The following is a 15,389-nucleotide window of genomic DNA, read 5'->3' as shown; positions in this document are numbered from 1 at the left end:
GGACTCTTCCAGCCTAGAGGTGTGGGGCCGACAGCCATGGGAGCCACCTGCTGAGACTCCCTGTCACCTGAGCCCTCAGGATCCCAAGACTGGGAAGGGAGTGTCCTGTCCACTTACTACTCTGACTCTACGCTGTTCTCCCGGACCCTGGGGACAGCAAGCCCCTGCACCCCTCTTCTGCGGAGCCCCCTTTCCTGCCCCTTGGTAACACTTGCTGAGAATCCCCTCGTGCCTGCTGTGCCAGTGCGGGGTGAGGCGTCCACTTCGTGGTTTCCGGTCCCTGAGAGTGTTCTCACTAGCAGACACCTTCTCTCCTGGCGAGTGGGAGGTGCCCGGCTGGGAGCCTTACCGACCCACGCGCAGCTGTGTGCGAAGAGCTGAGGGGGCGCTTCAGAGCAGGACGGGCAGACGGAGGTCCCGGGAGAACCGCCCCGCCGTCCACGGGCAGAGCTGGGAGGCCCCGTGTAGAGACTGGGTGTCCACGTGGGCAGCCGCGGCCCCGGTCACCCAGCTGGGAAGGAGCATGGCCTGGAGGCAGGCCGAGCGGCTCTGACGCCGGGGGCCCTCTCCCTGACCTGCTGGGCCTGGCTGATGGGGCTGGCGGGGGTCCTCCTTCCAGCCCCCAACAGCTCACTCTGCCCACCTCCTCATTCCAGCTGGATGCTGCCAGGTCTCACCTGTCCCCTCTCCAGCTGGCCCCTGGGGTGAATGCCCCACCAAGGTCTCCATGGCCCTGCCAATTCCAGCATCCCTCTGGCCTCGTCTGGGAAAGTGGAGTGGAGGGGCCTCTTTTTTTCCTGCCCAGTTTTCCAGGTCTGCCCTGGTCGTGCTCTTTCCGATCAGTTGTTTATTTGAGCCTCTGTTTCCTTGTCTGTAACACAGATGTGAGGCACCTACTGTGCATGTATGGGAAGCGCCCAGCACGAGGCCCGGTGTCTGATAGGCTCCCAGGGTGGACGACCTCACTTGTCCACAGGCAGCTGGGCGGGGAGGGAGGGAGGGAGGAGAAACGGAGGTGGAACAAGTGAGGTGAGAAGGAAGGCCTCCTTGAAGATGCCCCGTCGCCCAGGTCCTGCACTCCATCCCTCCTGACTCAGGGGTCTGGGAGCCTGGCCCCACGGGGGTCCTAACTAGGCCAGCTGTTTGAACTAAACGTAAGGATATTTTTTTCTTTAATAAGGACAATGGTTAGGACCTTTTAGCAGAGTGAAATGAGTGATGAGGCCCAAAGGAACCCAAAGGAATTTTGAGAACTTCTAAAACTTTCCCATTTTACTACGTGTGTGTGGATAGACGTGCGCACACACATACCCGACTCTGACGCCCTGGCGTGGTTGATGGATCCATCGATCGACCCATCAGTCGATCGCAGTGGGCCAGTGCTCCCTTTGGCTGCCTGGCCTCCCGCAGAGGGAAGCTGGGCCAGCTGGCAGGCTTTTCACACCAGTTCAGAAGTGGCCAAATCACGTATATCCCTGTTGAGACCCCTCTGGGCTTCCACAGCAGTTCCTAAGGCCGCGTAAAGTGTTCGCCTCCCGTGGCAGTGCAGACACTTCCAGCTCCCTCTGGAAAACAAGCCTTGATTTTGAAAACAGACTTTGAAGTGGCTTCAAGCAAAAGGATGCCCTGTCTTTGAGCCACAGCCACACGGAGGGGCCCCAGGTTGTTTCAGATGAAGCTCGTGTATCCCCGAGCTGCAGGGCCTCGTCGTCCCAGCCCCAGGCGTGCGGGTTTGCTGGGGACGTAGAGGTGACCCCCCATGGGATGAGGACTCAGGCAAGAGAGCCCGAGGGGCCTGCCACGTCCCGGCGGGGTGCCGGCTGGGCCACGGGCCCTTGCAGGCCCAGAGAGCCGGGGTCGTGGGGAGAGCCCCCGGCCTCTTGCCACACCTCCCCTCGCCACCCCCTGCCCCCGCCCAGAACAGGGCAGGAAGGGAAAGGAACCGGGGGCCTGTGTGGGGAAGGGGAGTTTTAATGTTAGTCTCAAAGCATCCTTAAGCAGGCGCAGCGGAGAGGGGCTGGGAGAGGGCACAGGCTGCGCAGTCTTTCTGTGAGGCGCTGCCCCGCTGCCCCCGTTCTGTTCTTCTAGTGAAACAAAGAAAAGAGAAAATTGGACTTTGATTTAACAGTTACCCAAATAGATCCTGTTTTCCCCCTGGTTCCACTTGGCTCGGTCCTGTTTTGCTGTCTTCTGGCGTCTTGTCCACCGTGGGATTCTGCCCTCCCCACCCCGATATTCCTGGGGACACTTGGGCCCCCTCAGGGCTCCCCTGGCTTCCTCACCTCCAGCTGGCAGGCCCCTCTCTCTGTTCGTGGACCCAGAAGGGCCCCAGGCCCTCCCCTCCCGCTGGTGGGGTTGGTGGGGCACAGTCTTTGGGCTCCTACGACGACGCAGCCCTTGTCTTCCCCTCACACCTGCCTCCCCCGCGGGTTGTCACAATGAGGCAGGTGTGAAAGGAGGCGGAGCTTAGCTCCCTCCTGTCACGGGGGACTGTGGCCTGGCCTCCTGCTCCTTCCTCAGGTCCTTCCCTGGGTGCCCCGCCTCCCCACACCACATTTAGCCCCAGGGGAGTCCCAGCCCACTACGTGCCCACTACCTGTCCACTGCGCGGCTGCTCCACATTCCTGGGCCGGGCAAGGCGCGGGGAGCAGCACGTGCGGGAGAGAAGTGCGGTGGTCCGACGAGGCCTGAAGCCGCTGTGCCGTTGCTCTGCTGTCCTGCTCACCGTGCCCCCCAGCCTGCTGCCCCAAGGCCAGGACTGGCACTGCCCCTCCCATCCCCCCGAAACATTGCAGGGCTGGTCCCCAGGACTGTCCCTGTTACTCTTGGCATCGCCCGAAAGCTGGGGAGCATCCCCACCCGTCCCAGGATCTAGGCCTGTGTGTTCAGTCAGGAGGCAGGACAAAGGGGTATGAGGAAGAGGATCGCAGGGACTTGCGGGGGCCGTGGCTCACAAAGCCCAGCAGGGCGGGGTGGGCAGGCCTCCCAGAGGGGCTCGCGGAGGAAGGGGGCGCCTCCAGGGTCGGGGCTGGGCCCCCGCGCGCAGCAGAGGGTCAGCCCCGCAGCGGCTGCAGGCCTGGCTCTGAGGCCGCGGGCCAGGCCTTGGCTCAGGTCCGAGGTTCTCCTGGTGGAGAATCTCCCCTGTATCTTGTTGGGACCCTAGTCCCCCTCCTTTGTGTAAGGAGGGGTGTCCCTCCCACACGGGGCGCCGGCCTGGGCCAGCGGGGGAAGACGAGCAGGAAGAGGACGAGGCGGGTGCTGGCTGGGGGCTGGCGAGGAGGTGAAGCCGGCCAGAGCAGGCCAGGCACGGCGGGCAGGCGGCAGGGAGGGCGGTCGGAGGGCTGCGCAGTCTCGGCGCTCTGACTGACACCCGGCGGGGAGCCAATTAGGAAACACATTTCCTTCACGTACAGCCAGGGCACTTGGATGTTCCGGGAGCTGCTAATTGGAACCTTGGGTTTGCTGCCCCTGCTGGGTGAGGAGCAGGCCCCTCCGCCAAGGCCAGCTCTTGAGTCTTGACGCTGTGCTGCTGCGGAGCATGGGTGGGGGCCCTGTGACCTGGGCTGTGGCCAGTGGGCGAAGGGCTGGGGGAAGTGGGAGAATGAGGAGTGCCCGGGACTGGCTTGCGGTGGGCAGGTCCTGTCCTGTGTTCTCTCGGGCACGTTTGCCAGCGAGGGAGGGCCCAGCCTGGGTGGGATTGGAGTGGCGAGAGGCAACTGAGGCAAGAAGGCGCTAGGGTGGCGGTGGAGGGGGGGGGCGCATGGACCCTGCCGTGCTGCCCACGTTTGTCGGGAGAGACCTCAAGACAGGAGGAAGGCCTGTCCCATTTCTGTCTGGAGCGAACGGGGCACTGGCCCTGGAACGTGGACTCGGACTCCTAATTTGTTCTGTGACTTGGTCAGGGAGCCTCACCAGCCTGGGCCTCAGGCTCCTCATGGAGGTGTGACCAAGGGGACCTGCCACCCTTCTAGATGAGACAGGCCACGCCTCTACCATGCCCGGGGCCAGGGGCAGGGGTCCACAGGCCGTCGCAACCCCACCTCTCCTGGGGCCGCCTCAGCCCTCTGTTGCCCTCTAGGGGAATCAGCTCACCTTGCAAATGCCTCATTTGGCGCCCTGAGAATGCCAAGTGCTGGGCGGTTGTCCACGGAAGGCAGTTTTTATCATTTTCAAGTGTGTCAGCAATTCCTGCCACGGTCTCAGGAAACCCGGCCTCGGACAGGCGCTCCCCCTGCATGAGCCCCGAGCGAGTGTGCTTGTGCGACCGCGTGCGCGTGAGTGTGTGGTGCTCCCACAGAGCCTGCGCCGCGCCGCTCCGTGCAGGCAGGGCGCCTCTCTGTGGGCATCACCTGCCTGCAGCACACGGCCTGGAAGCCGGGCTCCGGACCCTCTGCCACAGAGTCAAGGTGACGAGGGTGACAGATGACACTTTGTTCCCAAGCATCTTGGTTAGGCCTGGGCACCTTGGCTGGCGTGGGAAACACCCCCTTGCGGCCTCCCCACTGGTGTGCCGTGGAAGGGGGCAAGAGGGCCTGACCTCCCGCTCCCCTGACCTTCCACTGTGAGTAGCCTCACGCCCCCGCCCCTCCCGACTGGGCCGTCCAGCCCACTGGCCCCACAGGCCCCCTCCCCCTCCTCCCCGCCGTGCCCCTCAGCCTTCTGACTTTCTCTTTCCCCTTCTCCCTTCCTTCCTCTTCACTCCACCTTGTCCCTGTGCTCCTTCAGAGGTGCCCCGTCCAGTCCTCACTCACCCACTCCTGTTTGCACAGCGTCCGCCCACCTCGCACGGCCGCTGTGCATAGGCACGCCCACACGTGCACAGCGCGTACCACAGAAGTCCTGCTCCCTCGCACACCCGTCCCCACCCCCAGTCCTCCTTCCCTCCTTGTAAACTCAGCTGTCTGCCCTCTGTGTGCCCGCCCTGTTCTGGGTGCTAAGCTTACAGACATGGAGGGGACACAGGCTTAGCCCCCAAGGAGCTTACAGTCTCGGGGGGGCACAGACGCATGGGAGAGAACACAGAAGGCAGATGTGCGGCCGGGGTCCAGCCTGAGGCGGACATAAACAGGACATAGACCATCCTGTGAACAGGGTGGGCCGGAGGGCTTCCTGCAGGAGGGAGCCACAGTGGCCAGTGCTCACTGGGCAAAGCAGGGCTCCCGGGCCAAGGGAGAAAGGTCTCCAAGCACAGAAGTAGAAACAGGCTGGGGGAGGGAGAAGAGCGAGTGCGGGGTGCCGGGTGCGCAGTGGGGCCAGGGCGAGGCCAGCGTGGGCCCCGGCGGCCGGACCGGTGCTGAAGTCCAGAAGGTGCTTTGACCGGCGCAGGCCAGGTCAGCTCCCGTTAGCCCCGGTGGCTCCCACCCGCTCCCCCAGGTGCCGCCGCCTGCCTCTTCGCTCTCTGCGACTCAGAAAGGGGGGAAGACAGACAGACAGCTCACATTCTGAAAGGTGAGATCATCTCACTTTTGCCAGTTCTTGGAAAAATTATTCGTTCCCAGAAATGTTTATTAGTCACCCCTTTTGTTGAAAGACATTTTGGCACCACCAGATGGAAAAATCAGAATGCCTTTCACAAGATGATTTGTCTCAAGTATTCCTCCTGAGATCCCACAAGGATTATTTCTGAGGATACAGCTCAAAGGGGAAGAAGTTCTGTGGGGAGAAGCTGGGTTTGTGCGGCCGTGTGTGCTGTCTCGGGCTGTGGTGGAGGCGGCCTGGGGACTACGGGGAAGCCCGGTTTGTAGCAACCTGTGTGCCCTCGTGCCTCCCGGGCAGCAGAGGCCCGAGAAAGGCCCCGCCAGACCAGCGACTGTCCCTCCCCCGTATGCCCTGGACCGAGCACCTCATACCTTCATTTTCATCCCCACTGAGCCCTCGAAACACCTGTGAGGCTAGAATTGGATTCTGTCAATGGGAGGTCGAGACTCAACAAGATGAAATGACATGGCCAAGGTCGGGACCCCCCCCGGGCCAAGGTCGTCCTCCCCTGTGCCGGGGCCCTGAGCCCTCGGCAGCACAGCATGGGCACAGCGGCCCGCAGGAGGCCCAGAGCCGGTTCCCTCACGGGACCCTTGACGCTCCGCCCCGGGGGGAGCCTCAGAGCGGAGGCTGTGGAGGCCATGGAGGCCGCTTCACTGGGGCCTCCGTGCTGTTGAGGTGACTGTCGTGGCGGGGAGGCCGCGGGAGATGATGAGTCGAGGGGAGGGGTTTCCTAGCAGGGTGTCACCGGTGGTGGGGTGGTGGCCGAGGTGGGCTTGGCGCAGCCCTCCTGGTGAGGGGTGTGGCTTTGGGGGAGGGGAGGGGCCTGGGCAGAACCACCCAGGAGCGCACCGAGCGGAGGGGGCGGGCAGGGGCTGGGGTGGGCGTGCCGGCAGAGCACCTGGAGATGTCCTGGGTTACCGGGCGCGACGCTGGTGGAGGTGGCCGATGTTGCCCAGCCCTTGTTCAGCTACTCAGACCGGGAACCCGACGGTCTGGAGAGCCTCCCACTCAGGCCTGCCTTTCTCCAACTAGCCCCGGGCACAGGGGGCCCCTCAGCAAAGGATGGCCTCTCCTCTCTACACCCCTTCCCCTTCCTTTTCCTGACCTTGGGGTCAGTGGCTATGCTGATCAAGACCGATTGCTTCAAGTGTGGAGGACCGGGTGGTTACCACCCTCGACTTAGAGGCAGGAGTCCCTGCGGCCGCAGCAGGCTGCGACCTGGGGCCGGGGTGTGAGTACGGGTGTTAGAGGAGCACTTCGGGGGCTGTGCCCCCAAGGGGAGGGCTGCTTGGGGGGCCGGGTGGTGGGCGGGACCCTGGCGGAGGCCAGCCCCTACCCCCAAGCCGTGCCCGGAGCTCCAGGGAGCAGGATGCAGGCCAGCCAGCAGCACGTGGCGTGGTGTTTCAGCGGCTCCCTGACCCTTTCCTGGGGGTCGCTGCTCCCCTGGGGTCCTCCGATTTCCCCGCCAGATGTGACCTCCCCCCGCCCCCTGGGAGTACCAGCCCCATATGGAGGCCAGATGTGGAGCTGGGTCCGCCTGAGTCAGCCCAGGGTCTCGGAATGCGGGTGACCAGGTTGGGCAGGGAGGGCTGGGGGCTCCAGTGGCGGCGGGACATAAAAGCCCGCGGGGCGCTGGGTTGACGGGCCTTCTGCCACGGCAGGTGGGGTGCACTGCAGCCCTTCCCAGCACAGCGGCTCCCGCCTCTGCCCCTCCCAGCGGGCTCCGGGGAGGGGGGCAGGGGGCTCCAGTGAGGCCCGCCCTGAGGGTCTGGCTGCTCCCAGCCCTCACCTGTCCTCTAGAGCGTCCTCCTGTCTCTGTTCCCCACTCTGAACAGCCTGTTTTTAGGAAGGAGGAGTGGGTAGGGAGGGCGTTAAAGGGCCACAAAAGCCATCTGATGAGTGGTATCTCCTCCCATTTCACAGATGTGGCCACTGAGGCTCCGAGTGAGGCTGGGGGAGCTGGGGATCTGTCCAGGGTGCCCAGAGAGCTGGTGCTGTTGGGGCTGGGGACACAGGTCATGCTTCTCTGACAGCAAGACAACATGTGTCCTCTTCCCCGCTCACCAGGACCTGTCTCTGGAGCCACAGAGCACCTCTCACACCTGCTGGACTGGACGGGCATGCTCCCCTGGGGGGGGGGTCTTCTGGGCCCAGGTGCCCCCTCCCCCCTGAGACTAGTGCCTTGGGCGCTAAGGGCCCCAGCTCCCCAGTCACTGTTCCTGGAGTGTCCTCCCCGAGACCTGCCTGTACCTGGGAGGCAGCCCTCACACGCCTGTCAGCTTCACCCACATGCTGGGCACAGGCCTGGGCGGGAGATGCTAGGGGCAGGCACCACACCGGCCCCCCCGTCCCCGCAGCCAGGAGCTGTGGAGGTGTGACCAAGGTCCGGAGCACCTTTCCAGTGCGTGCAGACACCTGAGTGGACCCCCCCAAGGTGAATGTGGCGGCTAAGGGTCACCATCCCCCACCCCCAGGGCTGTGGCCCCCAGCAGTGCTGACATCTGGTTGGGATCCTGCTTTGGTTTCTGTTTCTGGACCTGAAGCCCGCGGAGAAGCAGTTTCATCCTTTGGGGGTGGTTTGACTGTGAGGAGCTAGAGCTGAGTGTGGAGTGTGGTATTCAGGGGTGAATGAGGGGACAAAGGGGGCCACCGGGTGCATGCAGGGTGTCCTGGGCGGGGGCTGGATGCGCCAGCCCAGCCAGGAGGAGGGGCTGCTGGTCGCTGTCCCGCACAGGGGCTCCCTGGAGGCCGGGGGCCTGCTGGGGAGATGGGCCGCAGCCAGAGCTGCCGCCTGGGGGCTCTCGGATGGGCCACACGCCCACCACGGGGCAGGTGTAGGCTCGCAGCAGGAGCATGTGCTGCCCCAGGCTTTCTGTGAGCGCTGGAGGCCGGGGCCCTGAGGGGCGTGGGGGGGGTCGGGGTCTGAACTGGTGCTGCCTTGGGGAAAGCCCACCCTCTCGCCTTCCTTTCCAGAGTCTGGGAGCCCACTGACGCTAAGGGGTGGGGGGCACATGTGGCTTGCCCTTCCAGCTTGGCGGTCCCCAGCTGGTGGTGGGCCTTGCCCCCTGTGTGTGGGTGGGTGGGGAGCAGGTTGGGCTGCTCCAGCCAGCATGGGAGGCAGAGGTGGGTGGCGGGGCCTCTCCTGAGACCGCGTGAGGCCCTGGGGTGGGGGGGTCTCGCTCCTATGGGCCATGTCCATGCCGGTGGGGGGTGGGGCGGGGACAAGCACTGGACTAGGAGCCCCTCAGGCTGTCTCAGATCCTCCCAGGTGGCAGGCTCTGTCCCTTGGGCTGCTTTCCTAGAGGGACCAGCCCCGGGTATGAGGGCGCCTCGCTGGGGCAGGACAGGGCCCATCCGGTCCACTGTCCTACCTGAGCCCTTGGCGAAGCCGGGTGGCCAGACCACGACTGTCTCCCGGGGAACGGCGCTGATGTCTTTTTGAGTTTGGCCCCCCATCCCGTCTCTTCCCCTGGGATCCCCTGCAATTGGATGGGCTCAGGCACCTCACCCCATCCCCTCCCAAGAGCAGAGCCTAAGCGCCAGGCCCGGCAGGGGAAATGAGGCAGCCTCCATGGTCCTGTTGGTCCTGAGAGACAGGGGCCTACCATTTCTCCCTTGGCTGGGGGGAAAGGGGGGAACCTTGAGCCAGCTCTAAACTGGGTGTCCCCACTTTGTTGAGGGTGTGCGGGAAGGCCTTGGGGGTGTGGGAGGAGGTGGCAGCCCCCCCCCCACTCCGATTCCTGAGGATTCCCAGGGGTGGGTGCGCGTGGCCGGTGGCTGGGCCTGGCCACAGTGAGCCTCCAGCTCTCTCCTTCGTTGAATAAAACCTGGGCGGGGGCCGCTGTGACCCCCGTCGCAGCCGTGTCGGCGCTGCCCTGCCCCGCAAGCCTCGTGCGTGCGGCCTGCTCGTCCCGGGAGCCGGCCCAGCCCCGTGGCACGTTAGTTTCCCCGAGAACGAGACTTGGCTCCGCTCAGCAGTTCCTTACCTTCACAGGGGACTGGGAAACACGTGGTCAGAGCTGCGTTTTATGAAAGCAGCTGCAGCTCATGACGTGCTTTCTGTGCCGGGAGATTTATGGGGCTGCATGGTTTTAATGTTTTCTGTGGGGTTAGTGTCCTCCCCCCATTCATCCTGGCCGCTGTCTCTGAGGCAGATGGGTGACAAGCCTTCCCTTGCTGGACTGGCCCAACAGGAAGGTATGGCGGGGGCGGGCGGGGGCTGACCACCCAGGCCTCCCTGGGAGGGGCAGCTGCTGGGAAGCCCCTGGGGGCCCGCTGCAAGCAGACTGTAAATCTAGGAGACCTCCAGGAGGCAGGAAGCCTCCCTGCGGAGGTGTCCCAGCACTCCGGCTTGCGGGGAGAGGGACGCAGGCGGCAGCCCCCAGCGGCCTGTGCCAGGGCCACGCCCCCAGGCTGTCCCCAGCCAGTCGTCTGTCTCAGGTGGGCCAGCAGACGGTGAATGAGCGGGAACCGTGGACTCCTCGCCGGCCTAGCAGCCCTCCCAGAACCTGGCCCCAGGGCCGCAGCTTGATCCCTGCAGGAGGTCTTCAGAATCTGCAGGGGCACCCCTGTCTGCTAGAAGCTGCCTCCTGCCACTAAACTGCCCAAGGTGGCGGCGATGCCAGGTCCTCCGAGGGCCCGGAGCTAGCAGGCCCCAGGCTTCCGGGGCCGGGGCGGGGCCGGGCAGGAGCGCGGCAGGTTTTGAGTGACGGGGCACAAGACAGGACTGCACGTCCCACTTCAGAGGAATCCGAGCACAGAAAGGGGCCTGGAGCTTCCCCCTTCTCAGATCGCTGTGGTGGAGGCGCCCTGGGAAGGATGGCCAGAGGTCTGCTGCTACAGAAAGACAAACAGGTGCCTCCCACTTCAGCGGGGGGCGCAGTAAATGGCACCTGAGAGGACCCCCAGCGCTGGGCAAGGCCCCCAGGCTGCCTGGTGCCTGCCTCCTGGGCGCCTGCCCCTCCGCCCCACACTGGCACAGGCTGTTCTTGTGGACTCTGGCCTCCATGGGCCTGGCCCTCAGTCCCCATCTTGTTCTCTTGGGATCATAGCGTCCCTCCAGAGCCAGGCACAGGCTTCCACCAAGGGGCAGAGAGGCGTGTGTTCCTGCCAGCCAGAGCGGCAGGCCTCAGTTAGAGCGGGGGATGTCGGTCCTCAGGCCCTGCTTGGGTCGGAGGAGGGTTACTTGCATGCAAGGCCTTCCTGTGAGCCCCAGAGTTGCTGGGGGCGGGTGGCTGCTGCCCTGGTGGGCCTGCAGTCTCATTAACAGGGCTGTGTGGCCACCCAGCTGCAGGACAAGAGCATGTACTGCACAGGTACAGGCAGCTCAGGAACTCGGGCCGGGAGACACGTGCAGCCGGGCCCTGGGCCCCGGAGGCCTTGCTCTCCAGAGCTGCCACTTCTCTTCTTGCTTTTCTGTGGGTGTCTGATCAGTCCTGTAGACGCCTCCTCCGTAGCCTGTTGGGGCTCCCAGGCACCACGGCTCTGTTGGGCCCTCTGGGGCCAGCCTCGCCATCCCGCCTGCTGGGCCCCAGTGCCCGCGCCCCGCTGCCTGCTTGCACCTGTGGGACACAGGCAGCCGCCGCCCAGCCCGAGCCTCATTTTCTCATGTGGACCAGGGCTCCTAGGCAGGGAGGGCCTTCAAGGTGTGGACCCTGAGAGGGGACAGGGTGGGCCCACAGCAGCCACAGGCTGGGGCCCAGGCGTACCTTTCTGGCCAGCGTCTGCCTCAGGCACTCCCTCATCCCTGCTTCAGGGACAGCCACTTGGCCTTCGAGCTGGGACGGTCTTCCTGTAGACCAGTCTCTAAGGGCCCTCAGCGCGCCTGTCATTGTCCTCGTCTGACCTCGTAACTGGCCTTCCTGAGGGCCGTTTCACCTCCCTCACCCTGAATGCAGGCTGGGGGACCCTCCCCGAGCGCATGTTCTGGCCTCGTGGGGTCCATTTAGGCCATCAAGCCCCGGGGGCTTAGGTGTCCTAAGGTCTGAGACGAACTGGCCTGGGGTGAATGTGGTGTGGGTGGAGGGCCCCGCCCTCGGGGCCGTGGTCCTGGGGCGGGCAGAGCTGCCAAGGTCACTGCGCACGGCGCCAGGAGAGCTCAGTTGCCCCCGGCTCCCAGCAGGCCCGTCGGCGGTGGCACGGCCCCGGCGCGGTGCTGGCCAAGGCCACGCTGTGCCGTGCTGAGTGCGCCTGCCGCGTGCTGAGCCGCTCTGCCTGAGGTCACTGTTTCAATGTGTATTTTGAATATTTTCAGCTGTATGTGCACTGCGGGGACTTGGCCCGTGCACTGCGTGTGCAGCTCATACTTGGTGGGCTGTGTAATGTGCGGAGGCGTTGCCAAGGGCAGCGGAAATGTGGATTTTTTCCAGAGTAATCACGCGAATTCTACCACCACCCGCCCCTGCCCCTGCCCCGGCCTGTGCTGTCTCACCCTATGGCGAGGGAGCTGCCAGGGGCGGCTGGGGCGGGAGCAGGACGAGGGCCAGCGCTCTGTCCCAACTGACCGGCGTCCCTGCTTTGACCCCGGGGTTCTCGAGAACAGCGCAGTGTCCGCGGTGGGCGCCCTGGGCTGTGTGCTCAGTGCCGAGCAGGTACCCTTACCCTTCTGGCCAGTGCTGGCCGAGCCTGAGGAAGTGGGGCGGGAGCCGCCTTGGGCCCTGCCTGGCGTTCCAGGGCGTTCCTTGAAGCAAGGGAGGGGGCTTCAGACCAGGGAAGGTGGAGCGGATGTCAAGTCCTGTGAAAGGCCATGTTCTTGCAAGTCCAGGGAATAAGAAGGCCTGGCCTTGCCCAGCCGGGCCTCCTCAGGACGGCTGGGGGCCCTCACCAGGTCTGCCCCCGCCCCCTGGCTTGCAGCTGGGGCCCAGCATCTCGTCACTGGTTCCAACTGTGTTAGCTTATTTGGGCTGCCAGGGCAAAGCACCCTGGACTGGGGTGCTTAAACAACAGACACAGCGGTTGAAGTACCGGGTCACGGTGCCGGCAGGGTGGGTTGCTGCTGAGGCCTCTCCCCCTGGCGTGCAGATGGCACATTCTTGCTGGGTCTGCACGTGGTCCCTCTGTGTGTGTCTGCGTCCCGTCTCCTCGTCTTACAAGGACAGCAGTCATATTGGATTAGGGCCCATGCTAATAACTTCATCTTAATCACCTCTTTAAAGACTATGTCCAAATACTGTCACATTCTGAAGTACTGGGAGTTAGGACTTTAACATATAATTTGGGAGGGGGTCACAATTCAGCACATAACACCGACAGATGCTCAGTGCCTAAGATCAAGGCCAAGTTCCCAGGGGCCCCAGCCAGAGGCGCCTTCTGCAGCATCCTCATCGGGCCACCCCTGCCCACCCGGGTTGGGGGACACTGGCCAGACCGGGGGGCTGTGGTCCCATGCAGGGAAAGAGCCTCATCCTGAGGGAGGCTCATTCTGTATTCAGCTCAGTCCTGAGGAGAGGAAACCAGGGCTCTCTGGGAAGCGGGGGGTGGCTCCCCGTTGCTTAGCTAAGGGGCACTCAGTTGCCACGGTGACCTCTGTCTGCACAGTCAAACACACACAACCCAGCCACTTCTCTTGGGCTGGAGGGTTCCCCACCCCCCACCAGAGTTCACACTGAGTGTTGAGTCCCTTGGTGACAAAAACATGGAAACGGTTGCCATGGCAGCCATTCTTTGGAGCCCTCAGACTGGAGTGCAAAGTTCAGGATGCCCAGGAACAGCTGAAATGAAAATATGGGAAAATCTGCCACTTTCCTCACTCCAGAAGGATGAGTTGGATTGCGCTTGCCGCTCCCCTGGGCCCAGCCGTCCCTGCCCCTCCCCAGCCCCGGGCGCAGGAGGGGGACAGGGAGGGCCCTGGGGGTGAAGGGCGTGGAGTGGCCCCAGGGTCCTGGAGAAACCGGCCAGAGCGCGAGGGCGGGCGGCCGGAGGCGCAGGTGGGCAGGGGGTGAGCTCCACACGCTCCCTGGGGACATGTCCTCCTGGTTGCTGAGGCCCTTGAGCCTGCCTGGGACCCAGGGTCTTCACCTGCAATCCGGAGCGACAGCCGCTGCTCCGTTCCCAGGAGGGCTCCAGCCCACTCCGCGGCCAGGGCAGTCCTGGGCCTGGCCTGGCGGGGAGGGTACAGGGTGTGCTGGGTGGGCTCAGCAAGGGGAAGGCGCTCTGTTCTGACCAGGGGGGTGGGACGTGTGGCCGTGGGCGGACAGCCCTTGACCCGGGGGTGTGGTCAGCCCCTGGAGCCTTGCACAAGTCTTCCTGGACCCCAGGAAAGCAGGGTCTGAGTCCACGCACCGAGGCCTTTGCGGCAGAGGCCTCTCCATTTATCCCCTGGACGGCTGTCCCCCGACCGGCAGTCCCCCAAGGAGACCCCATGGGGCTCTGGTGACCTGAAGTGCACCAACCAAAAGGTTCCGCAGTCAGGGTTGTTTGGGAAGCCAACACGTGCATGCGCATGCGCGCACTCATAGATTGAAGGCTCTGAAAAGCCCTGCAGTCAGGAAATTCCTTGACTTTGTTTAATCCAGTTTGAAAAATATATTTGAGCAAGGTTTCCCTTCTTTTTGTTTTTCTAAAGCATTTCCTCCCCCTTTATAAAAAAAAAACAAAACAAAAAACAACGAAACCTCTTACGTTCCTGCGGAAATAACGTTTGGTAGCACAGACGGGGCACGACTCTCAGTGCGTCCGGGCGGCAGCCTCAGCAGCGCCTCGGACTCTGTGAGAGATGCTGCTTCTCCCCGCTCCTCCCCCGACCTTTTGAATCAGAAGCTCATGCTTTCACAAGACCTCCGGTCTGAGAGCCCCCCTGTTCTAGGGGAGCTGTTGGTGAAGAATTGGGAGGAAGGGGAACGGCCTGGGGCATTTGGGAGGTGCGGGGGGCGGCGGCGCGGGGGGGCGGGCGGGCGGCCTGGCAGGGATGGGAAGCGGGCAGTCCGAGACCTCTGGACTCGGGAAGAGGTGCTGTGGGCGCCTTCGGGGTGCACTGTGCCTGGGCACTGATCCCATTATGGTTTTCTGAAACTGAGTCAAGTGCCAGGTTGTGTGTCTGGAGGTATCATGAGGCTTGGTATTAAGTGATTGGGGCCTTTGGAAATGTCGAGGGGGGTGGGGACAAGAAGAGGTCCGGTGTCCTGTGTTCTGTCCCCCCTTCCCCAATACCCAACACAGCTCTGAGGGCACCTGCCTTGGGCAGATGGACTCTACCCGGAGTGCTGGAGGGTGGGGGGCAGTTTCTGTAGGTTTCTTCTTGCCTTCCTGGACCCTAAGAGGGGGGCTTGACCCCAAAGGCAGTGCTAGGTGGCACCTTCAAAATAGGCATGAGGTAAGGCTTCTCGAAGTGGCGGCCTTGGCCCAGGTATCAGGCGGTGGGTTCCAGTTTAGTTTTGCCACCATTCAGCCAGTCCTCGGAGGGACAGCCTGTGCAGCCACTTCCTAGCTCTGCGCTTCGTCTTCCTCCTCCATCAAACAGGCTGCCCCGTCATCAGCCTCGGAGAGGGTGCAGGCAGGCAGGACTGACCTGGCCACAGGAGCTGGGGACTCCGGTGGCACTGCCCGTCCCGTGGCCCACCGCCTGTTTGTGCTTCCTTGCAGCCGTCCAGATCCACATCCTGAAGGCAGACAAGGCGGGGGACTGGTGGAAGTTCACGGTGAACATCATCTCCGTGTACAAGCAGGGCACGAGCCGCATTCGACGTGGTGATCAGAGCTTGTGGATCCGGTCGCGAGACATCGCTTGCAAGTGCCCCAAAATCAAGCCCCTCAAGAAGTACCTGCTGCTGGGCAACGCAGAGGACTCGCCGGACCAAAGCGGCATCGTGGCGGACAAGAGCAGCCTGGTGATCCAGTGGCGGGACACGTGGGCGCGGCGGCTGCGCAAGTTCCAGCAGCGCGAGAAGAAGGGCAAGTGCAAGAAGGCCTAG

General features: G+C 63.8%; 1 protein-coding gene across 1 annotated transcript in view; it reads left to right on the top strand.

Moving 5' to 3' along the window:
• Positions 1–15,389, top strand: part of NTN1 (netrin 1) — a 172,342-nt gene extending 156,953 nt beyond the window's left edge. Inside the window, exon 7 of the mRNA XM_054571254.1 lies at positions 15,061–15,389. Within this exon, the coding sequence (XP_054427229.1) occupies positions 15,061–15,389 (329 nt within the window). The remainder of the gene's footprint in view (positions 1–15,060) is intronic.

The sequence above is a fragment of the Pteronotus mesoamericanus genome, unplaced genomic scaffold (assembly GCF_021234165.1).
Source record: "Pteronotus mesoamericanus isolate MK-2021 breed Mesoamerican mustached bat unplaced genomic scaffold, CSHL_Meso_final contig_22, whole genome shotgun sequence".
NCBI lineage: Eukaryota > Metazoa > Chordata > Mammalia > Chiroptera > Mormoopidae > Pteronotus > Pteronotus mesoamericanus.
This window is presented reverse-complemented; position numbering and strand designations above follow the sequence as displayed.